Consider the following 26,281-nt stretch of genomic DNA (forward strand, 5'->3'; position numbering starts at 1 on the left):
ATTTCAGCCACAACTGCCAGGAAAATTGTTTGGGATGCAAAGAAAAACCCACATATAACTTTAAGTGAAATACAGGACTCTCTGTAAACATGTGGTGTGGCTGTTTGAAGATGCACAAGTCCATCAAGTCCAACCTATGTGTGTGATTATATGTCAGTATTACATTGTATATCACAGTATGTTGCAATCATTCAGGTGCTTATCTAATAGTTTTTTGAAACTATCGATGGCCCCCCGCTGAGACCACAGCCCGTGGAAGGGAATTCCACATCCTTGCCGCTTTTACAGTAAAGCCTCTACAAAGTTTTAGGTTAAAAATCTTTTCTTCTAATTTTAATGAGTGGCCATGTGTCTTGTTAATCTCCCTTCCGCAAAAGTTTTATTCCTATCGTGGGGTCACCAGTGCAGTATTTATAAATTTAAATCATATCTCCTCTCAGAGAGAATAAGTTCAGTGCTCACAACCTTTCCTTAAAACCTCCAGGGTCCTCCAGACCCTTTATTAGCTTTGTTGCCCTTCTTTGTAGCCGCTCCATTTCCAGTACATCCTTCCTGAGGACTGGTGCCCAGAACTGGACAGCATACTCTAGGTGCAGACACACCAGAGTCTTGTGGAGTGGGAGAATTATCGTTTTATCTCTGGAGTCGTTCCCCTTTTTAATGCATGTCAACATTCTGTTTGCTTTGTATTGTGCATGCCATTGCTGGCACTTAAAGAAAGATGAGCTGCATGGTTGAGTCGCCAGAAGAAAGCCATTACTACACAAATGCCACAAAGCATGCACACTTACAATACGCCAAACAACACAGAGACCAGCCTCAAACCTTATCATTTGGAGTAATGAGACTAAAATTTTGCTATTTGGCCACAACCATAAACGCTACATTTGGAGAGGAGTCAACAAGGCCTATGATGAAAGGAATGGAGGTGGATCGCTGATGTTTTGAGGATGTGAGCTACAGAGGCACAGGAAATTTGGTCAAAATTGTTGGCAAGATGAATGCAGTTATCAAAAAATATTGGAGGAACATTTGCATTCATCAGCCAGGAAGCTGCGCATGGGACGTACTTGGACATTCCAACATGACAATGATCCAAAACACAAGGCCAAGATGGCCAGTCATTGGCTACAGCAGAATAAAGTGAAGGTTCTGGAGTGGCCATCTCAGTCTCCTGACCTCAGTATCATTGAGCCACTCTGGGGAGATCTCAAACGTGCAGTACATGCAAGACAGCCCAAGAATTTACAGGAACTGGAGGCTTTTTACCAAGAGGAATAGGCAGCTTTACCATCTGAGAAGATAAAGAGCATCATCCACAAATACCACATATGACTTCAAACTGTCATTGATGTTAAAGGGGGTATTAAGAACTGGGGTATGTAAACTTTTGATCAGGGTCATTTGGGTAGTTTCTGATGCAATTATGATTTAAAAAAAGAGTAAACAGTTTATTGTTAATAAATGGCTTCAGCCAAACACTAATCATGAGTGAAAGAAACATTTTTGTGTTATCACTCATATTCTCTGAAAAATGGCCAAGAAATCATAAATTCTGCCAGGGTATTTAAACTTAAAAGCACAACTGTACATATAGCTATGGAGATTATCTCTCCCATTGAGAGACATTACTGCTGATCTTACACTGGAGATTTTGGTTTTCTTCGCTTGTTTTTAAACTGTTCTCATACTGTATGCCTCCATCCCCATTTTAATCTCTGTATTATTGTGAGGGTCAAGAACATTGCATTCTCGGCACCCCTTTCCTGAACATTAGCGCTGAGTGTTTTTTCTGTCTGATTTTAGTAGAGCCTCCTTTTATTGAGATAACTGCTGACAGTTATAGTGGTTGTAAACCCACTTTTACAAAAAAAAGAAAAACGAACACCTGCAAGATAAACGCATAATGAGCTAGTATGCGGTATCTAAGCCCTCGCTGTGGTGCCCATACACTGCCCTGGCGGCCGACGTCACTCCCGGGGTTACTTCCGGGTATCGCGGCTTCGGCGCAGTCATTGGTCGGAGCCGCGATGATGTCACTGCCACCCATATGTGCCATTGCTTTAGTTTGTGTTAGTGCGCATGTGCCGATGACGTCGGCACATGAAAAAACAGAGGATATCTCCTAAACCGTGCAGGTTTAGGAGATACCCTGGGTAGTAGGCTTACCTGTAGCACAAAGTGGTCTGTAAGGGTTTACAACCACTTTAACAAGAGGTAAATTGATGACTTTCAGAAGAAGTTCGGCAACACATTGGGAAGAACTTGTACACTAAATTCCCTTTCCCTTTTTTGTTTTGGTATGCCATGTTAATTCTTCTTAACTTTGCAGAAAGCCAAATATAAATTCTTATTTTATACAATATAGTCTTACAAGTTTTTATATTGTGACATATGTGAATATTATATTCTATATATACAAACCAAATTTTAAATAAGAAATCTTATTATACCAATCAAAATTCTTGTATTGCACATTTATTTACCTTCAACAGGCATAAGGATAACCCGAGAGTGATCATAGGCAATAACATTAGCATAACGATTTTTGGGTTTGTTGACTTCAAGGTTGGAGTGCTCCCATGTGAACTGCTGCCCAGGATCAATTGACTGAAAAGAGAGTTTAACATCAAGTAGTGGAAAATAATGCCATACGATTTATGAATATATTAAACAACATTATCCAAACAGAACTGTAGTTTGGTAGCAGAGGGGATTTCAAAAGCTTAAAAACTTGTTTTAAAATCTTCAAAAACAAAGCTAATCTAATATTTATATTGTAGCTGAAGATAGATATTAGAACAGTCCAATATTAGAAAAAGACACTGATTTAAACAAAATGAAAATTTTGGATGGTGGAGAATATATAACATTTCTGTCACGTTTTTATGCCAGCCTGTGACTCCAATAACCCTGTAACACCTATACAAGGAATTGGAGGTACAGCCACCCCCAGACAGAAAAACACAGAACGCAATAAAAACTGTGCCAGAAGTTCTAATCCTTCCACAGTACACTAAAAATGTACCATCACTTTCCGTCCTGACATTGAAAGGAAATTATTATTATACAGGATTTATATAGTGCCAACAGTTTGCATAGCGCTTTAAAGTGAGAGTCATGGATCTAAATGTACTTTCTGACTGGACGTCTAGATTTTAAGCGTGTAAAACTATTCTTATACATTATACACTCACGGGCACTTTGTTAGGTACACCTTGCTAGTACCAGGTTGGACCTTTCACCTTCAGAATTGCCTTAATTGTTTGTGTTCGTGGCATAGATTCTACAAGGTGTTGGAAACATTCCTCAGAGATGTTGGTCCATATTGACATGATAGCATCACACAGTTGCTGCAGATTTGTCAGCTGCACATCCATGATGCAAATCTCTTGTTCCACCACATCCCAAAGGTGCTCAATTGGATTGAGATCTGGTGACTGTGGAAGCCATTGGACTACAGCAAACTCATTATGTTCAAGAAACCAGTTTGAGATGATATAAGCTTTGTGACGTGCATTATCCTGCTGGAAGTAGCCATCAGAACATGGGTACACTATAGTCATAAAGGGATGGACATGGTCAGCAACAATACTCGAGTAAGCTGTGATTTTTACACGGCCCAAAGTATGCTAACAAAATATCCCCAGGCCATTACACCACCACCAGCCTGAACCTTTGATACAAGGCAGGATGGATCCATGCTTACACGTTTACGCCAAATTCAGTCCCTACTATCTGAATGTCACAGCTCAAATTGACTTTTTCCAATCTTCCATTGTCAGATTTTGCTCAGCCTGTGCGAATTGTAGCCTCAGTTTCCTGTTCTTAGCTGACAGGAGTGGTACCCAGTGTGGTCTTCTGCTGCTGTAGCCCATCTGCGTCAAGGTTGGATGTGTTGTGTGTTCAGAGATGATATTCTGCATACCTTAACAATACATAGGTTGTAACGAGTAGTTATTTTGCGTTACTGTTGCCTTTCTATAATCATGAACCAGTCTATCCATTCTCCTCTGACATCAACAAGACATTTTCTCAAATCGCCTTTCAGGACAACCTTGGAGAGAGCACAGCGTCTAAGTGCCCCAGAGCCCGTAGTATGGCTCAGGTAGCCGGAAGGATCACCACCATTATTCGACGGTATTCTCCGGATTGTGCGGTTTGTGGGTGGGTGACGTCAGGGCCAGTGACACGGCTTCCTGTGTGGGCGTAGTGACAAGTGATTCTGGTTGTCTGGAAAGCAGAGGCCAGGGGGCGGGTCTACAGACCGGTGCTTCCGTTTCTTGCAGATGATGCCGGAGCCGGGAATTTTTTAAAAAATGGAGGAGATCCTCTCATTTCCCCGCTGCGCTCTCTGCAAGATGAATGAGAGGCCGTCAGCAATAGTGGAAACAGGCACCCCAGGCACCGGTCAGGCCCAGGTAAAAGGGGTACAGTGGTGCCTTCTATTCTTCTCCTTATGGACTGTAACCATTTGGTTGTCATGTTCCTCCCTACAGGGAGCCTGTTAGTGCAGGGTCAGAGGTTACTTCTCTCGGACCCTGCAGTTTCATGGTGGAGGTTGCTAGTTTTTTTGGTTTCAACACTTTTTTCTTACTGGTGGTGGTTTGTGTGTTAAAGCACTAATAGACAGGAACGTGTTAAGCATTATAAATGAGACGCCACTACTCTCCTTTCAGGAAAAGGTCTTAGTATAAGTTAAACATTCGAACCCACCAAGTCAGAGGAAATGCCCTTCATGCAAGAATCCTCTTAGGCCGCGTACACACGGGCGGACTGTTCGCCCAACTTTGTCCGCTGAACAGTGTTTGGGCGGACAGTCCGCTCGTGTGTGGGCTTTCAGCGGACAGTTTCAGCGGACAGTTGGACGGACAAGGTTTTTCGGAATTTCCGAAAAACTGTCCGCTGAAACCTTGTTTCAGCAAACAGTCCGCCCGTGTGTAGCCTTGTTCGTCAAACAAAGTTGCGCGCATGCTCAGAAAGGATTTTCACGCTGAAAGCTATAATGCAGTGTATAGGACGTCGTATTTTCCGTCCCGTCGTACGTGCCGTTCACGTCATCGCGCACGGTTTCAGCAAACTGTTCGTCCGTCGTGTGTGGCCATGTCCGTCCATGCTAAGTTTGAGCGGACTGTTTGCCGAAACTGTTGGACGGACAAAGTTGGGCGAACAGTCCGCGCGTGTGTACGCGGCCTTAGTGACTCTTGGCAAAAGGCCTTGTGCAGATCCTACATTAAGGATCTTGTCGAAGAGGAAACATCCCAGCAATATAAAGACTTGTTTTCCTCTGTTTGTGAACTCACAAGTTCATTGAGCTTTGTCAAGACACTGCTGGTTCAGAGCCCAGCAGGTCAAATTGAAACTCAGCAACCACCATCTAGTCCCTGGGCATCCAGGCCGGTGGAGGGGGTAAGTACTCTTCCTTCCCTCAGGGATTCAGAAGATGAGGTGGAAGAGGAAGAAAACAGCCGAGGCTCTAGGTACAAGCTGTCTTTAGAAGAGGTGGATGACCTTTTAAAAGCAATTTACAGGACTCTTGACATTCAAGAGGAGAAAGTTCAATTGTCTGCCCACTATAGAATGTACCAGGGATCTGGATGACACCAAAAACAAGGTGTTCCCAGTCCATATAAATTTATCAAATACAGTCAAGAAAGAATGGAAGGGTCCGGAAAGGGGCCCTTTCCTTTCCAAAACTCTTGAAGACAAAGTCTGAAGTGTGGAATAAAAAAAATGCGGGTGGATGTCGCTTTTTCACACGTGTACCGTCGCACAGATCAGGCTTACCTCAAAAATGAAACGAGCACTGTGGTGGTGGAGTGACTAAGCTAACCTGACAAAGGGTCTTTCCTGGATCTTGCCACTAGACAAACATCTAACAACAGACGCAAGTTTCTGGGGTTGGGGAGCCCACCTGGACGGTCTAACGTCGCAGGGGACTTGGTCCAAGGCAGAAGCCTGTCAAACTGGCGAGAACTAAAAGCCATCTTTCTTGGTCTATTAGCCTTTCAGCAAATGGTGAAGGGACATCACGTTCAGGTACTTTCGGACAATATGACTGCTGTAGCAAACGTGCTCAAGCAGGGAGGAACCAGGAGCAGAGGACTTAAGGAACTAGCCAGTCAACTATTCTCCTGGGCAGAACAGAATGTGGCCTCTCTGTCGGCAATTCACCTAAAGGGTTCTCAGAATCTGCTAGCAGATCTACTCAGCAGGAGAAGGCTGGTGGAAGCACAGTGGAGCCTGAATCAGGAAGTTTTTCTGATGATCTGAAAGGCAAGGGGGCAGCCCCAAGTAGACTTGTTCGCCAGGCAACAGAACTCAAAGGTTCACAACTTCTTTTCTCTTCACCGAGAAGACCAAGCCATAGGCATAGATGCTCTTGCACATCCTTGGCATTACCAACTGTGCTATGCCTTCCCCCCCTTCCCTCTGATACCGATTGTCTAAAGGAAGTTCAGAGAAGAAAGGACCAACATGATTCTGGTCATGCCTTTTTGGCCAAAAAGACCCTGGTTCGCAACACTACCAAATTTGGCCACAGAACCTCCTTGGAAGCTGCCATTCAGGGAGTATCTTCTAACACAGGGCTCGGTGGTTCATCCGGAAGCAGACCGGTTACATCTAACTGCTTGGCTTCTGAGGAAGATCTCCTAAAAACCAAGGGTTTATCTGATAAATTAGTAAAGACCCTACTTTCCAGCAGAAAGGAGGTAACTTGAGCCATATACCTGAAGGTCTGGAAGAAGTTTAATTCCTATTGTACCTCTAAAAGCTTTCAGGTAAAAAGCGTCGTATCAGTCCTCAAATTTCTCCATGATGGAATGGAGAAGGGACTGGCAGCCAGCACCCAAAAAACACAGGTTTAACTCAGTTTATTTCAAAAAGACTATCCAGAGAAACTTTAATTTCAAGATTCTTCAGGGCACTAGCATGAAATAAGCTGGTGGACCTCAAACATTTTCCCAGTTGGGACTTATCTATTGTTTTACAGGGTCTCACGGGGACACCGTTTGAACCCTTACAGGAAGCATTGTTAAAAAATTTAGTTCTGAATTATTTTTTTTAGTAGCCATTACTTCAGCAAGAAGAGTCAGCGAGCTTCAGGCCCTGGCAGTTACGGAATCTTTTCTTAAAGTTTTTTCAAACCGAGTGGTTCTTCAGACAGACCCAGCTTTCCTGCCCAAAGTTTCTTCAAACTTTCATCGCTCACAGGAAATAGTGTTGCCCACTTTCTCCTCTACTCCTGCCAATACAGGAGAATAAGCTTTCCATACTTTGGCTGTAAGGAGAGGCCTACTTCAATTTTAATCAATTAATAAGGAATTTAGAAAATGAAACGCCCTCTTTGTGATTTTCTCAGGCCCTCGTAAGGGGAGAAAGCTTCCAAAAGCACTCTGGGCAGATGGCTTAGATGGGCTATTGTGGAGGCCTATGGAGCTAAAGGACAAATACCCCCCTCAGGTATTGCTGCTCATTCCACAAGATCATCTGCATTTTCCTGGGCCGAAAGGGCCGGTGCTACGGCTGATCAAATCTGCAAGGCGGCTACTTGGTCCAACTACTCGACATTTCTCCGACATTACAGGCTGGACTTACTATCAGCCGCAGATCAAGCCTTCGGCAGGAAGGTGCTGCAGATGCTCAGTTTGAACTTCATCAAGTCTTCTTCACCACGTCTAGATGCTTAAATGCATTGAGTTGCTGCCATGTGATTGGCGAATTATCAATTTGTGTTACTAAGCAATTGAAGTGTACTTAATAAAGTGGCCGGTGAGTGTATTTCAAATTTCTATTTAGTTGCTTGTCTGGAGTTCAGCTTTAAAGAGCTTCAGTCTAATGGATAAGCAGCATAGGCGTGTGCGCAGCCTATTGCATTAGGGTGTGCACCGGAAAGCTCAAGCACACATACGTGTATCTCTCTATCTATATAGTCAAAAGTATTGGGACACCTGCCTTTACATGAACTTTAATGCCATCTCAGTCTGAATCCATAGGGTTCAATCTTGATTTGGCCCACCCTTTGCAGCTATAAAAGCTTAAATTCTTCTGGGAAGGCCGTCCACAAGGTTTAGGAGTATGTCTATGGGAATGTTTGACCATTCTTCCAGAGGAACATTTGTGAGGTCAGGCGCTGATGTTGGACAAGGCCTGGCTCGCAGTTCTCCATTCAAATTCATCCCAAAGGTGTTCTATCGGATTGAGGTCAGGACTCTGTGCAGGTCAGTCAAGTTCCTCCACCCCAAACTTGCTCATCCATGTCTTTATGGACCTTGCTTTGTGCACTGGTCCAAATAATTTGGTGGAGGAGGGATTATGGTGTGGGGTTGTTTTTGGGGGTTTGGGCTTGGTCCCTTAGTTCCAGTGAAGGGAACTCTTAAGGCATCAGCATACCAAGACATTTTGGACAATTTCATGCTCCCAACTTTGTGGGAACAGTTTGGGGATGGCCGCCTCCTGTTCTAACATGACCGCGCACCAGTGCACAAAGCAAGGTCCATAACGACATGGACTTAGCAAGGGTGGTGGGAATTTAACTTCAAGTGCAATAATTCACATTATAACTGTAACTCAAACATATACAATTATGTGTAAGACTCTAAAAAATAAAAATTCCAAAGTGCTATAATGGTGTGAACCTCCCAACTTAAAAGTTGTTACACTTGAAGGTAATTTGTATTGCAATTATCTGTAGAGGGGTTTCCACCACCCATGCTAAGGCAGCGCTGATGGGCACTGATAGGCAGCACTGATGGGCACTAATAGGCTGCACTGATTGACAGCACTGGTTGGTACCTGAGAAACAGCACTGGTTGGCACTTAGAGGCAGCATTGGTTGACACAGCTCAGCCGCGATGTCGGGGGTGGACGGGAACATGCGCTATAAACACCAGCCAAAGTTTGAGCTGCTTCAGAGAGGGGACGAGGCCACATAAATGTAGCGGCCCGTCCAGACCCCATCCTATTGGCTGGTGTTTGATGGCGTTCAATCCCGCCCACCCCCGACATCCCCACTGACTTGACAGCTGGTTTCTCTCCCTGCATGCAGTGTTATTATCTGACAGTTTCATGCACTGAACAGCTCTGGCAATTCTCACGATCTGCTGCCTGTGAAACTGTTTCACAGGCAGCGCAGGCCACACTCTTGGATGCAGCATGTTGGGGCAAATCTCTGGAGACAGCACGGGGTGATTAGGATGTGCTTTTATAATACTTGATTATGTTTTGTACGCAACTTAAATGAAAAATTTAAATAAAGAATAAAAAAAAAAAAAAAAAGGATGTGCCCAGGCACACCCCATGCGCACGCCTATGATAAGCAGTATATCATTTTTAAACAACAAACTTTCTCTGGCATATAAGTCTTCCATCATAAATAATGCTTTGTAAAGAACTGTATATGAACTCAGATTCTTACCTCGTATTCCTGAGATAATTTTAGGTTGTCATTGGCTTTTAAGTGTTCTGTGTGGTCAGAGAGTTCAGCAATCGGTATTGGTGGGTGATTAAGCATACCTTAAGGAAAAGAAAACATTTAGTTTACAAATCAAAATGAGGTCAGCAAAAGGCTTTGAAAATGCCTTTCATTTGAAAATGAAATCTGCAGTACAAGGACAGGTATTAGAACCAGTTAAAAGTCAAATCTTTTTATCCTAAAGTTAGAATATAAATGAGACCTGCATATCCCAGCAATGGGCCAAATTCATCATATTCTGTAATTAAGCCTTTTGAAGGGGACAAATAGAATAAAAAAAATATATATTTATGCAAGGATTTTTACTATAATGGATACAATGGTGGAATGGGTTTGTCAAGATGGTTACACTGAAATTATGGCTAGTCATGACAGTAGAGATTCCTCTTGTTCGGCTCACAGATTCCTCCATTCCCAATAAACAGCAGGGATGGAGGCATTTCCCCTGCTGGCTATTGTATTCCAACAGCTGGCATCTGTTGCTCCTTGAATACCCAGACAGTGACTGCACCTAATTGGATGCAGTCATTGTTTGGTCACAATTTTCCACCCAGCTTTGATTTTTAAAGTGAAGGTTGTCATACTGACAAGTACACATAAGACTTGAATTTCAGCCAATTGAGCCACGAAAAAATTTGAGCCACGAAAAGCAGGTTTAAGCCCCATTATTGCAAATTGTATTACTTAATAACGTAATAAAATACCCTAATCAGACTTGTAAAAGTGAAACAGAAGCAAGTAATTTTGTTATTTCACAACATTAACTGCTGGTATCTTGTAACATATAGAGATGCATTTATTGTTAACAAGCTTGTGCTATATACAAATATTACTAACATGCCCCCTTAGGAAGGAATGGGAGCATACCAACTTTGTCTAGGCATCATCCAATTTAAGCATAAATTTCCAGCCTAAAATGCATGCCTAGGGATTATCCAACGATTTCTCAAAGAGACAAGCCCCCTGCTGCTGGGAACTGCTAGAAAGTTATAAAATATTTTTTGGGGAGAAATGCTATTTGACTGATTACATTTTTTCTTTTATATACTGTATACTACTGCTGTACACTGACATGCCAATAATTTATTCATACAATCTAAAATGTATTCACACAGACTCAGCCAATGAGAAATCCCAGAGAATGGGAAAATGTATATTAATAAATTCATAGCTGTTGAAGTTTAAAAAGGTAATATCAATTGCAAGATATGCCTGCTTTTTAAGCACTATGAGCCCTGTCACTGTAAATGCTTTGGGTCTAAAGATCTGGGGGGTGGCTATAGAACATTTTAAAGCTCACCACACACATTACATTCATAATGTCCAATCTCCTTTAGATCTACCAATGTATTGCAGGGACCTGCCAGATTGGATACATACTGTATTGCTTGCAATTTTTAGTTAGGTCCACCTATTACATTGTTTTGATAAATCTAACATTGATTTACAAAGATTGTAGTTAGACTGCAACGTGCATGGTGACCTTTCTGATCAAAAGTATATAAACGTCACTTCATACCACACAATATTACAAAATAATCCTCGCCTACTTAAAATGAATTACATGACAAGCTGAGAAGGCATTGTGAGGTGGATGCCTAATATTAACCAGACCTGAGATAACAATTGACTGGCATGACCTTATTAATACGATAATGTGTTTATCTCAAGTCCACAACAGTGCCTTCCAAAGTTCAACTGGACCTCTTTTTAGCAGCCTTCTCTGCTCACTGTTTTTCCTACCAAGAAAGGTTTGTTGGTGGAGTGCTCCGTAGCAAAAGCCCAGGAGCTGGTTTAGTTCCTTGGCTTAGCACAAGAGCACGGAAGATCACATGGCCAGCACTGAAGCTGACTGGGGTCAGGAGGAGCCACTGGCACTCAGTGGGTAGCCTGCTGTGCTCCTGACTGGATTTGAGGTCTAAAGCACACTGGGCCACATGTTGGGCACCACTAATCTACAGTATAGTATGAGAATAAATACACACACAGTTTTGAATAACTAACTAGCTTTTAAGGACCTCAAATGTGACCCTCAAGTTTGTGGAAGACACACAATAATAATTTTCTTTAGCACCAAAGTAGTTTAACTTCAATATTCATTAAATAACAAAAAAACAAAACAGTATTCCAATGTTTCTCATGGACTCTGGCAAGTTGCAAGTTCTTATTCATTAATCTTAAAGAGGAAGTAAACCCTGATGGGTTTACTTCCTCTTTCATTCCCTGCAAAGGCAAAGCATAATGGACTACTATGCATCGCATAGTAGTCCATTATGTGTCACTTACCTGACACAGGAGCCAGCAAAGTCAACACTGTCCCCTGTAGTCCGGCGCATCCATCTTCTCGGTGGGGTCTCGCAGCACCGCCGCTGCCATTCGGCGAAGCCGTCACTCCCGCGCGCGGCATCTCCGTCATTGAAGATGCCGCGCTCAGTGCGCCTGCGCGCCGCTGTCTATGGCGCATGCGCCGTAGATAGCGGTGCCTGTCTTCGGGCAAATCTCTCCTAAACTTATAGGTTCAGGAGATATTTCTTGGACCTACAGGTAAGTCTTAATCTAGGCTTACCTGTAGGTCAAAGTGTGTTGTAAGGGTTTACAACCACTTTAAAGAGAGTCTCACTGTTCTGCAGGATTTTTTATTTATTTCTTAGTTTAAAAAAAACATATGATGAGATTACTTCCTTTGTCCCCTGAAGTGACTACAAAGTGACACAAAGCAAATACACACAAAGCATACACAGTACATGAAGACATTACATATACCATAAAAACAATGGTTTTCAATTTTACAAGTGATCCTGAAAAAAGTTATTTCAGTGGTCGTGTAATTGATCTTCCCTAGAAGGGAACATATTTCTTACAGTTGAAAGGATAGTTCACCTTTACAAAAAATGCCTATGCAGATAGGGGGTGTCTGTAGATAATATTATATATACTATCTGTAGTTATTTTCTGCAGCTCTGGCTTATATTGCATAATGCCTTAACTTGAATACTCCCAGGACATTGGTAAGTGAGGCCTAGTCATTAACCCCCCTAGCGGTAATCCCGAGTCTGGCTCGGGTTAGGAATTTACTGATCGAAGCGGTAACCCCGAGCCAGACTCGGGATCGCTTCGCTGGATGCAGGGGAGGACACAGGGAGACTTACTTACCTTGTCCCCTGGATCCAGCAATGTCCGCCGCGCTGTGTGATCGAGCTGTCCTCCGCTCGATTCACAGTGCCGAATGCTGCCGAGCTCCGTTCCCTGTGACATTACGGCGCACGGGAGCGGAGAACGGCGGCAAATTAAAAAAAGTAAAAAGACACAAAACACACACAGCACTGTAATCTTACAGATTACAGTACTGTATTAAAAATGACACACCCCCTTTGTCCCTAGTGGCCTGTGCAGTGCCCTGCATGCACTTTTATATTATAAATACTGTTTTTTCTGCCTGGAATTTGGAGATTGTCCATAGCAACCAAAAAGTGTCCCTTTTTCAGTGTTTTAGGATTTGATTACATTATTGAATAATTTTTATTATTCTTTATTATATTATAAACTTTATCATACCCGGGATGTCTGCTAGACTCTGGTTTGAAGAGATTTAAGAGCGTTATTCCTAAGAATTACAGGACTACAAAATAAAACGCCAGATTTCCATGCAAAATAATTGTACCGCTTTCAGCACCTAATTCCAGACTGAATCATACCGCCAGGGAGGTTAATGCTCACCTCCTTCATCACAGGAGTGAGCTCTAAAATACTGAGCTCACAATTACTGCACTAGGGGAGAGAACGAACTCTTTAAAAGTTTAAATATTTTGCAGATTCTATTAAACACGCTGACAACATCTCTTAACATTTATAGGTGATAAAAAAGGTCTTTAGCTATATAACAAAACAAAAGTAAACTGGCTCATGTCACAGGTGATGCAATTTATTAACAATATGTGGAGAGCTATTGAAAGATGGCAATGTGTTTTACAGGTATATGCAATTAAAGGCTTTGAAAATACAAGGTGGCAACTATCAGCTGTGCCACAGTCATGCAGCCACCTTTAATGAGCTGTATGTTAAATATCACAATATTAATGAAGCCTATTCCATGTGTTGATGTCTAGATAGTCGTGGTAAATATTTGGATGTGTGCAAACATCTCCGTGTCTGCAAAGCCCATTCAGGGCCACAACACATAGCTCATCAAAGATGGCTGTGTGACTTTGGTCCCCAAGTTTCTAAGGACGTATTTAAAATATTATTTACAAACCACAATGTAAACCACAAAACTATAAAACACACACTTAAATTAACCATGCTATTTTAACTGCTCAATAAATGGACACACTTTGCCAATGTTATATTAAAGTAGAACTATAGGCAAAACTTTTTCATCTTGGATAGAGCAAGGGAGAGTTCTAAGTGATTTGAAATTTAAAGGACAAATGTGGAATTACAAACACACATAGGGGGTTATTTACGAAAAGGTAAATCCACTTTGCACTGAAAGTGCACTTGGAAGTGCAGTCCCTCTAAATCTAAGGGGTAGATCTGAAATGAGTGGAAGCTCTGCTGATTTTATCATCCAATCATGTGCAAGCTAAAATGTTGCTTTTTTATTCTCCTTGCATATCCCCCTTGGATCTACAGTGACTTTACTTCCAAGTGCATTTGCAGTGCAAAGTGGATTTGCCTTTAGTAAATAACCCCCATACTCTCCTCTCTGCGGCAGGATCAGTATGATGCTTCATCTTTTCCCCACCAGCTTTAAGCCTGAGAACCGAGCGATCACGTGACCACTGTTTGCTCAGTTCTCGGTCCACTCTGAGCAGAGTGGTGACTGTCAGTCATAGCTCTTTGCTTCAGCGGACACTGGAGAGGTATGGAAATGGGCTAGGGAGGGTTAGGGAGTAGATGGCTCAGGCTCACGCTGAGAGCCTGAGCCCGCTGGTGGTCAGACATTTGGCTGGATCCCAACATTATTGTCTGGATCCTTCCAGAGTCTGGAGTAGTTCTGTGATATCAGCTGGCAGTGTGCTTTAAAGCAACCAGATAGACAGCACTCTTCAGATTGGTCCCTTGAGCTATGGAGATGTGTTCCCAAATGTATACAATATGAGTAAGGTATCAAAACATCACAGTTTTATTGCCCACAATAAAAGAATTTAAAATCAATGTGTAAGCTGAATGATACCATGCTCGGAGCTTGTAGGCATTAGTGGGTTAATCTCCTCGATGTCCAGTACACAGGAAACAGTATTGGGGAGAGGCGACTCAATCTGCTCCCTGGGGATAGACACCGGCCGCTTGGGAGGCCAAGCTGAGACACGCCGGTGCACCCAGATGACATCACTGCAGGCCAGGAGGCAGAATCCAGAACGGGAGATGGATGCCACTCAAACCAGCGCGGCCTGTTGCTGTGAGAACGCGTTTCACACGTATGCACTTTGTCAAATCACAGAAAGGACGGTAAACGGTATTTTAAACCCAGTGTCAATTGAATTGGGAGTGGGGAGTGGGTAGAGCAAACTACAGACCTAGGATACGGTTAACCCATCACTGCCTGTACATAAATGTATGTTGCTGCATTTGTATTAAAATGTTTTTAATACATTTTTTTTAGTATATAATGAAAGCGGTCTAGTAGTAATATTGTTGAAAAAGGAGGGAGAGAGAAGAGAAAAGGAGGAGGAGGGGTGGGGTTGTATAACAAAGAGCAATTGGTTATTCATGATGAATCTAAACTTCATTAAAATAAAATATAAAAAAAAAAAGGAAAATATAATAAAATCAAGAGTAATAGAAAAAAAAAAAAATGAGCATGGTTCTGAAAAAAGAAAAATTATGACAAGACAATGATAATATGGCTTAATAAACTGGTGAAAAACACCAATAAGCCAATTAGAGGATGATGTGTACTTCTAGGTCCTCAGTGAGGGGAAAGATTCAAACTTATAGATTCAGAAAGTCTCCCTCCTACATAAGAGGTAGAATCGTTCGTTATCCATAAGTGAGACACCAGGGATAGTGTTGATCGGCATGACTTCCAAGCACCTGATGTCTTTGTTGTGTGCTTGGAGGAAATGGCATAGAATGCTGTATTCGTTGCAACCTTTCTGGATAAATCTGCGGTGCTCACCAACTCCTTACCATAGTGTGCACATGGTGCGTCCCACATAAAGTAGGTTGCAAGGGCACCTGAGAACATAAATGACAAATTGGGTTGAGCAGGTAATGAATTGTTTAATCACAAAGAAGTTCCCTTTATTGTCAGTTATAACAAGTTAGCCACTTTCTTCTCTTATACTGGAACACTCCTGTCCTGTTGTCAATATAAGATCTAATATCTGAACTGGGCCTCTTATCATGGAGAATGCACTTTAGCCCATTGTTGGCTCATTCTCTGTCACAAGAGAACATAAGTGCGCTGCTGTGACCCACATGAGAATTAGGGTGGTCCCGATACCACTTTAAGACCTAGTACAAGTACCGATACTTTTTTTTTAATGTCACGTCACAGTTTTTTTCCTTCACTGATGTGCGCTATTGAGGCTGCACTGATGAGGCGTCACTGAAGGGCATTGATGAGGGGCACTGATGAGGAGGCACTAACATGCAGCACTGATAGGATTAGGTGGCACAGCCGTTCCCCGATGACTGTAATGAGCGGGTGGCGGAGCCTAGAAAGCAGCGTGACTGTATCCAATCACAGCCGGTCACTATGCAGAGCGGCGTGCATGCCCCTGGGGGCACACAGAGATTGGGGCTGAGGCTTTTCCCTCGGTCAAAGCCCGGCCCAATCAGAGCAAAGACCCCGGGAAATGGCTCTTAACCATGTGACCGGCTGTGTCCAATCACAGTCGGTCACAAATGTCAACAAACTGCACAGTGTAACAGCTGATGCTGGGCTCTTCTCCTCACACACTGATCCAGTGTGAGGAGAAGAGCAAGCTAACAGTGAGTCTGTCTACATTTACTGTAATTATACTGTGCCCAGATTGCCTTCCTCTGAATAAAGAGTACCTGCCATCAGTACCCATCAGAGTACATGCCATCAGTACCTGGCACCAGTACCTTTCTGACCTCATCAGAGTACCTGTCCATCCATCCCGTCAGAGTACCTGTCATCCCGTGAGAGTACTTGTCCCGTGACCCCATCAGAGTGCCTGTTTGCAGCCAATTATTACCAAGGTGCAGCCCATCAGTCCCTGACGTGCAGCCCATCAGTTTCACCCGTCATACAGCCATTATGTCCAGAAAGGTATACCAAATACTGAGTCTGACCGATGGGAGCAACCGGGAGCTCTCATCACCCAGTTACAGTTCTGATTCCAATTCTGGCTCAGAATATGAGCCCGTCGAAGGCAGCACAGCAGGATCCAAATCAGAGGAGGAAGTAGTCCATCCAAAAAGAAGATGGTCTGAACACCAGGCAGCTACCAGCAGTGCCAACAGCGCTAGACCCCAGGAGGAGAGGCCCAGTACAAGCGCTGCTAGATCCCAGGAGGAAAGGCCCAGTACAAGTGCGGGAATTGCCCGCCAAAAGTATTAGAGCCCAAACCCAGCTACCAGATGCCTTGGCAAAGCCATTGTGGCTGCCTTCTAACACAGGGTCAGCCACGATCCCCCCTTTCACCGCACAGTCAGGTGTGCAGGTCCACACTGAAGGTTATTCCTAAATTAATTTTTTTAAATTAATTTTTCCCTGATGAATTAGTTCAAGGGATCGTGGACCAAACCAATCTTTTTGCCCAACAATTTATTGAAAACAACCCCAGCTCAAGCTATACCCGCCCTTTTGAATGGAGACCCCTAACAGTAGTGGAGCTTAAATAGTTTTTAGGCCTAACGCTCAATATGGGGCTTACAAAAAAAATGAAGTACATGCATATTGGTCTATCAAACCTATCCACCACATGCCAATTTCTGCCCCACCCGCCCCAAAATCACCCAAACTTTGATAAACTATATAAAATTCGCCCCCTAATTGATTTTTTCTCCAAGATGTTTGCCAAACTTTATGTCCCTGACAAGAACATCTCTGTGGACAAATCCCTGGTCCATTTCACAGGCCGGCTGGGAATCAAGCAATATATCCCCAGTAAAAGGGCGAGGTACGGGTTGAAGCTCAACAAGCTCTGTGAAAGCTCCACCAGATATGTGCACTCATTCCACGTGTACGAAGGCAAGGACTCCCAGCTCCAGCCCCCTGAGTGTCCATCGTACATGGAAATAAGTGGAAAAACTGTCTGGGAGTTGGCATTCCCACTCCTCCAAAAGGGGTATCACATTTACATGGACAACTACTATACAAGTTTGCCTCTTTTCAGCCACCTATACCTAAAAAAACTTTGGCCTGCAGTACAGCAAGAAAAAACACAGAAAGGGCTTTCCACAGAGTCTAGTCACCACAAGGCTACAAAGAGGGGAAATTGACAAGCTTGGGGAACGAGGAAGTGTTGGCTGTGAAGTGGAGGGATAGGAAAGATGTGCACATCATGACATCTCGGTGGAACTTCGCAGAAGACGCAGTCCCGTTTTGAAAGCCTTCCTGTATCCTTCAGTACAATAAATTTATGGGGGGGGGTGGATTTAAATGATCAAATGTTGCAGCCCTATCTACCAACATGAAAGTCCCTCTTCTGGTACAAAAAAGTCGCAATTTACTTTTTTCATTTGGCCATGTATAATTCTTTTATAATCTAACAATCTAATCTAATCTAAATATCGACGGAAACTCCCAACACCTTCCTAAAGTTTATTGAAGCCATTGTCACTGCCCTGATCTATCAACAAGGATCCCCCCAGAAAGCATTCGCTCCGGACCATATTCCACCATCAGGATCCGGAAGACAACGCCAAAAAAAATGCTGGGTGTGCACCAAAAGAAGAGTTAGGAAAGACACCAGTTTCCATTGTCCTCAATGTCCCTCCCAACCTGGCCTTTGCATTGGAGAATGCTTCAGACTCTTGTAAACTATTAGCCCATATTTCTAATTGACTGCCATTTCCCCGTTTTCAATTTCTGTCCTGAATATTTCCATGGTGCCTCAACCAACTATATCATTGTCTTCCATGTGAACTGACCCTGGCCTGTTTCTAGACTATGCCTCTGCCTGCCGTCTGCATTGTTTATCCACCATGTTTCTGCCTTTCACGTGAACTGAGCCTGGACTGTATCAACTATGCCTCTGCCTACCGTCTATTTCTACCTTTTACCTGCACTGATCTTGGCCTGTTGACTATGTTTTTGCCTGCCCCTTGGACTGACCTTTCACCCTGCTACACAGGGGTCTCACATATCGGAGGGGCTCCAGAATAGTGTTCCCAGTTGAAAAAAAAATGTTTTTGGTTTTCTGTGTTTCCAGAACAGGGTCTGGTTGCCCTGAGGCTTCAAAGTGATTTGGGTGGGAGAAGCCTCTACCCCTGTCCCCATTCTTTCCTGACCGATGCTCTAAGCTTGATGGTCCTGCCTGCTCCCTGGACAAATCCTCTGGCTGTGCTGACCATATCTCTACCTGCTGCATGGACAATCCTTTTGCTGCTGTTGACCACATCCCTGCATGCTATCTGGACCAATGTTTTAGCTGTACTGACTATTCCTGCCTGCTGCCTGTTTTGCTGTCACTGTCCACGTTCCTGGCTGCTGCCTGGACCGATGCTCTCCTCTGTGGACCACTGCACTACTAAAACCGCAGGTAATCTTTTCTTTACCCTTTGCTCAGCAGAATGTATTTTGGTTTGTAATTGGTATGTACAGTACATGCTATGTGTTAGAAATATGAAGGGCCTTCAACAATGTGATAGGTTGGCAGGAATTTATGTGTGTAATTTATGCTCCTAGAACACCTGACAGTGCTACCTGAATGTTGGGTAAAAGTCTCACCTATGTGGTATCTCCATACTCAGGAGGAGTAGCCAAATGTATTTTGAGGTGTCCTTTTTGATATGTATATGATATGTATATGCTGTTTGTTGGAAATATCTTAAAAAATGGAAAACTAAAAAAATGCGTTTTTTTCCACATTTTCCAAAAACTTCTGCAAAAAAATGAACCGTTCAAAAGACTAATTATGCCTCATAGATTATATGTTTGGGTGTTAGCTTTCCAAAAGGGGGTCTTCAAAACTAATAGGTGGTTGAGAAATGAGATGTGTAATTTATGCTTGTAGAATGCCTGACGGTGCTACTTGGATTTTGGGCATCTGTATGTGGCCAGGCTATGTAAAGGTCTCACACATGTGGTATCACCATAGTCAGAAGTAGTAGTAGAGTGTATTTTGGGGTGACACTGCAAGTATGCATGTGCTGTGTGAGAGAAATAACTTGTTATAACAATTTTGTGTAAAAAAAAATACAAATTTGCCAAGAATTGTGGGAAAAAAATTACAACTTCAAAAAACTCACCATGTCTCTTACTAAATACCTTGCAATGTCTGCTTTCCAAAAAAGGGCAATTTTGGGGGGTATTTGTACCTTCCTGGCTTGTTAGGATCCCAAGAAATGAGATAGGCCTTCAGTACATCAGGTATGATCAAATTTCAATGATTTGCACCATAGCTTGTAGACTAAATTTCACAGAGACCAAATATACACTAACTTGAGTTATTTTTACTAAAGATATGTAGCAGTATACATTTTGGCCCAAATTTATGAAGAAAAATTACTTATTTGCAAAATTTTACAATAGAAACTAAAAAATAGTGTTTTATTTCAAAGATTTCTCTTTTTTGCTTAAAAAATAAAAAACCCAGCGGTGATTAAATACCACCAAAATAAAGCTCCGTTTGTGAGAAAAAAAATAAAAATTTTGTTTGGGTACAGTCCCCCACCACTCCTGCCTGTGTCTAACCCCCCACCACCCCTGCCTGTCTAAACGCCCCCTACCGGAGTCCAAACCCCCTACCACTCCTGCATGTGTCTACCCCCCCTCCTCCCCACTGGCTCTGTCTGAAACCCACCTCCACTGTTGCATGTAAATCTGACTTCCTGATAAATGTAATTTTTGTTTTAATTGTCATGATATAAAATAATGGATGTGGGGGCCTTTTTGTGGGCAGCATTTCACTCCTGGACCCAGCCAGCACAATATCTTGGGCCAGTCCTGATTGCATGCCTGATTACAGAAATTCTTCTGCATTTGAACAGCAGGTTTATTTAACCTCCCTAGCGGTAATCCCGAGTCTCAGGTTGGGATTTTACTATCACGAGTGGTAACCCCGAGCCAGACTGGATGCAGGGAGTACACAGGGAGAGTTACTTACCTTGTCCCCTGGATACAGCGATGTCCTCCGCGCTGTGTGATCGAGCTGTCCTCCGCTCCGTCGGACAATTGTTGTCCAATTTTCCGCAGACAAATGTTGGATGGCAGGCTTTAAAATTTTGCAAACAAATGTCTGTTGTCGGATTTTCTGAGCGTGTGTACACAAGTCTGTCGGACAAAAGTCCAAAATACAAACACACATGCTCAGAAGCAAGGATGAGCCAGAAGTGGTCAATCTTGTAAACTAGCGTTCGTAATGGAGAATTGACATTCGTGACACGGCAAATTATGAAATATCGAAATGTAGCGCACATTCTCTTCTTTAACCATATGCCGACCAGCCGCCGCAGTTATACTGTGGCAGCATGGCTCAGCTGCACAAATCGCCATTATGCTACGTCGGTAGCATAAACGGGCACTAGGGGGCGTGCGCGTGCCCCACGCTCCCACGATCGCTCGGGGCACGTGGAGAATTGGGAGCTGTGTGTTTAAACACACAGTTTCCGGTTCTCTGAGCAGTGAACTGACAGATCGTCTATTCATACAGAGTATGAACAGCGATCTGTTAGTTTCCTTGCACAGTCCCCTCCCCCCTTCAGATAGAACACTCCCTAGGATACATATTAACCCCTTCACTGCCCCCTAGTGTTAACCCCTTTACTGCCGGTGACATTTTTACAGTAATCAATGCAATTTTAATGGCACTGATCGCTGTATTAATGCCAATGGGCCCAAAAATGTGTCAAAATTGTCCGACATGTCCGCCATAATGTCACAGTCATGATAAAAATGCTGCTCGTCGCCATTACTAGTAAAAAAATAATAATAATAATAATAATAATAAAAATTCCATAAACCTATCTCCTATTTTGTAGACTCTATAACTTTTGCGCAAACCAATCAATATATGTTTATTGCGATTTTTTAAACCAAAAATATGTAGAAGAATATGTATCGGCCTAAACTGAGGAAAAAAAATGTTTTATATATTTTTTGGGGATATTTAGTATAGCAAAAGTTAAAAATAATGCGTTTTTTCAAAATTGGCACTCTTTTTTTGTTTATAGTGCAAAAAATAAAAAACGCAAAATAAAGCTATATTTGTGGGGAAAAAAGGACATCAATTTTGTTTGGGAGCCACGTCGCAGTTTAGGCCGATACATATACTTCTACATATTTTTTTACTTTTTGCTATAATAAATATCCCCCAAAAAATATATATACATTTTTTTTCCCCTCAGTTTAGGCCCATACGTATTCTTCTACATATTTTTGTTAAAAAAAAAAAAACGTTTATTGATTGGTTTGTGCAAAAGTTACAGCATCTACAAAATATAGTTTTATGGCATTTTTATTCATTTTTTTTTTTTTTTACTAGTAATGGCAGTGATCTTCAATTTTAATTGAGACTGGGACATTATGGCGGACAGATTGGACACCTTTGGCGCTATTTTGGGACCAGTCACATTAATACAGAGATCAGTGCGATTAGAAATGCACTGATTACTGTGTACATGTGACTGGTAGTTAAGGGGTTAACCAGTAGGGGGCGCTGCAGGGGTTAAGTGTGTTCTAAGGATGTGTTCTAACTGTAGGAGGGATGGGCTATGCGTGACAATACACTGATTACAGGGAGCTGTGATATCAGTGTCATGTCACTAGGAAGAATGGGGAAATGCTTGTTTACATCTGAATTTTCCCGTTCTTCCTCTCCATGAGATGATCACGGGTGTCCCCGCAGACATAGAGTCCACGGGACACATGATCACACTCACGGAGCTGGCGGTGGGCATGCCCACAATGCCACGTCTTAAAAGACAATGTACAGGTACGTTAATATGCCTGTACATGCCCTTCTGCCGACATATATTGGTGTGAACCGGTCGGCAAGGGGTTAATAAAGCAACCAATATTTGGTCCAAGAAATCCTCCTTCTCCTGTTCCTGGACTGGACTTGGGTCAAAGCAATAACTCCAAGGGCAATAATAAACAACATGTTATCTCCTCTGATTCCGCAACATGTCTAGTTGACGAACAGCAGTTCAGAAACAAAATGAAAAGCGCAAACTGAAAAGCGCCAAACACTCACCAAACTAGAAGGAGCCGAAAGGGTGGTGCTAAAGAGCTGAAAAACCACATAGTACATCATTACGTACTCATATGCACTCATATACACACGGTCTGAATTTCCGACAGACTTTTTCCGATCATGTGTAGAGAATTCCGACGCATAAAGTGTCATGTATGCTCAAAAAAATTGTAGACGAAAGCTATTGGCTACTGGCTTCTACGTAGTCCCGTCGTACGTTACGAACGTCACCTCGTTCCGAATGATTGGATTTAACAACAACTTTGTGTGACCTTGTGTATGTAAGACTAGTTTCGCCAAAATCCGTTGGAAAAAATCTGACGGATTTTGTGGTCGGAATGTCCGACCGTGTGTAATGGGACATAACAGGTTTGTGTTTGTTGGGTACAAAAGATATACACCACTAGACCTGTGCTGGTTGAACCGGGAGAAAATGTACTTGTGAATGTGAATGCTTTATGTACTAGATTGCAAAGACCTAGTCCCAAATGTGTAGCTGTTTTCCATTATCAGCCCAAGCACAGTGTACTGCACAGACACATTACATTTAAGGCTAGAGATCTGTCCCTAACCACAGTTAATAATTAGATGTGTGGATAAATGCATACAAGTGCAGCTCCTGTCAGCCGGTCATTGCAATGTACAGGCTTCTCTGCTGCAGCTGTTCTCATGTACCTTTAATTGTCAAGGTGAATGCGAATCACCTAATGACCACTAGTCACCATAGTGATTCAGTGTTAGTTGTGTTACTGTACATAAAATTATACTTTTATTTGTATAACTTGTGCAGTTTAAGATGACACTAAAATTATGATTCCGGTACAAAGCATTGGACAATCAGAAGGAAAATAATAGCTAAGTGGAAGGAGTTGATTAGGGTAAAATAATGAAGGATGAGCAAGGGGTTGGATTGAAAAACGTTAAAAAGTGTTATCCGCCTGCTCAGTGGGGATCAGCGGATCGATCCCCCGTTGAGCAAAGCGGAGTTCATCAGGCAGTCTGGTGTGTGTAACGTGCTCAATGTTCACAACTGGTTTAAGTTAGAAAAGTGAATTGTCTTAAAGCAGACATCAGGAAAGGGTAGGTAGCGGTTCCTTTGGTAGGATTGTGTAAGACCTGGGAACACAAAGGAAGTGAAGTTTTTGGCCCAACAGAACAAAAACCTGCGTGTGGCGAAGTCACAACTTACAGTGGAAGTGGCTTAAAGGAGAATAGTTACAGTGCCTTGAAAAAGTATTCATACCCTTTGAAATGTTCCACATTTTGTCATGTTACAACTAAAAAGGTAAATGTATTTTATTGGGATTTTATGTGATATACCAACACAAAGTGGCACATAATTGTGAAGTGGAAGCAAAATTATAAATGGTTTTCAATTTTTTTTTTTACAAATAAATATCTGAAAGTGTGGCCTGCATTTGTATTCAGCTCCCTTTACTCTGATACTAACTAAAATCTAGTGGATGAATGAAAAACAAACTGCACTAAATGATCCACATAAGCTAAAAGCAGAAACTCTGTTGTGAGATACACACAGTCATGAACCACAATTATAAAAAAAGAGCTGCAAATCTCTTTTTATTATTGTAAAATCTAGTGGAGCCAATTGCCCTCAGATCTCACCTAACTAGTAAATAGAGCAACTGTATGTAATTTAATCTCAGTATAAATACAGCTGTTCTGTGAAGCCTCAGAGGTTTGTTAGAGAACCCTAGTGAACAAATAGCATCATGAAGGCCAAGGAACACACCAGACAGGTCAGGGATAAAGTTGTGGACAAGTTTTAAGTATGGTTAAAATCAAGTATGGTGGGAAGTGCTAAATGTTAATTAATAATTAAATCTAATAACCATTAACTAGCAAATAGTGAATAAATGTTAGTGAGACCATACATAACAAATTATGATACAAACTATTATATAACAATGACACTTGCCACTTGCCCACATACGATCGGATTTTCCGACAACACGATCCGAGTGCACATTTTCCGTCGGAAAATCCGACCGTGTTTATGGGGCATTAGTGTAAAAAAGCAGTAATTCTGGCAAAATGCAGCAGATAGAATAAAGTAGTAATAGCAACACAAACATGACAATTTACTACATTTTGTGGGCAGTACTTAAAATGGGTTCTTGGCCAGACTATGTACATTCAAATAGTTACATATCCTTAAGCAGCAAAAAAGAATCCCCTATTGACATCTGTAGCTGCAGGCACTATGAAACAATTCATCCTCAAAGCGGAAATTGCTTTCAGTTTAATGTCAGTAGTGCACTAACCTCTTTCAACTGAAATATAAAAGAAAGGTTTGTGCATCAAGAATAACAAGCTGCAAGAACACTTAGTGTGTGTAATAAATATTGTTCATAAAATGTACTGTGCTACAAAAAAGAATAATAAAAAAAACGTTTAAATGTGTCCAATTTTATGTGTCTCCAAACAAATGAACTCTATTGTGCTACAAACTGACCAAAAATGCAGACTATGGGGGTGATTTACTAAGAGGGCACTGCACCAGTTCATACATTAATTGGTGCACCGGAAAAGTCATTAACTGAATGTGCGAACTGGTGCACATTGAAGCGCAAATGACGATAATAAATACCCGCATATGTAAACTGCAACTGGTGCTAAGGTAACTGCGGTTTTCTCATTGATAATAGCACACACCCAATACAGTTGGCTAATTTAATTTCATTGGATGTGTCCTATAAGGCAATTAGTAGGTGTACTCGGTTAATTAACCCTTTTGATGCTAATCTCATTCCTATCACTTCTAATATATCTTTGACATTTTTAATTTTTTTTATTGTTTTACCCAAATCTTTCAATACATTACAAAGAACAGGTGTTTCTAAACTCTATAAATTAATATTTTCAGATCTTGATCTTTAAAGGTGACCATACACTGCAATCAGTTAGATCTTAAATAAAATTAGATTTAGTGCAAGAGTCTATTTTTTCCCCCTATATTTTGAATATTACCTATTTTGCCTAAATATTGAGTTGTACAGAGACTGGCCAATCAGATTGCATAGTGCATAACCATCTTAAGTGCCACATTTGGAATGTAGATGTGCCATGACCCACTTGTATTTTCCCAACAATATTTCTTGGGCATTATAGGCACATGAAAGACCACCTTTTTTCAAGACATGCTAGAGTGATCAGGAATCTTCAAACTACGGCTCTCCAGCTGTTGGGGAACTACACATCCCATGTGGCATTGTAAAACTCTCTTCACAGACATGACTAGGTATGATGGGAATTGTAATTTCTGGACAACTGGAGGGCCGTAGTTTGAAGACCCCTGTGCTAGGCCATTATTATGCCTCCAAAATTGGGAGTGTGGCATCTACCCAACTTCTCTCTACTGGTGGAAACAAGAACCTACATCTATAGATATATCTATATATATATATACACACACACTGAAGCAGGAAGCAATCCACATTGGCCCGGAAGTGAA

General features: G+C 42.1%; 1 protein-coding gene across 23 annotated transcripts in view; it reads right to left on the bottom strand.

Moving 5' to 3' along the window:
• The window catches only part of PTPRS (protein tyrosine phosphatase receptor type S), a 733,740-nt gene that overhangs the window by 147,560 nt on the left and 559,899 nt on the right, over positions 1-26,281 (bottom strand). For all 23 annotated transcript variants that reach the window (XM_077475694.1, XM_077475692.1, XM_077475693.1 and 20 more), the window contains 2 exons: positions 9,419-9,516; positions 2,487-2,610 (listed from right to left, as the gene is read on the bottom strand). In XM_077475694.1, coding sequence (XP_077331820.1) covers positions 2,487-2,610; positions 9,419-9,516 — 222 coding nt within the window. The remainder of the gene's footprint in view (positions 1-2,486; positions 2,611-9,418; positions 9,517-26,281) is intronic.

Source organism: Lithobates pipiens, unplaced genomic scaffold (genome assembly GCF_037356315.1).
Source record: "Lithobates pipiens isolate NorthernLeopardFrog02 unplaced genomic scaffold, aLitPip1_a1.2 Scaffold_13, whole genome shotgun sequence".
NCBI classification, from domain to species: domain Eukaryota; kingdom Metazoa; phylum Chordata; class Amphibia; order Anura; family Ranidae; genus Lithobates; species Lithobates pipiens.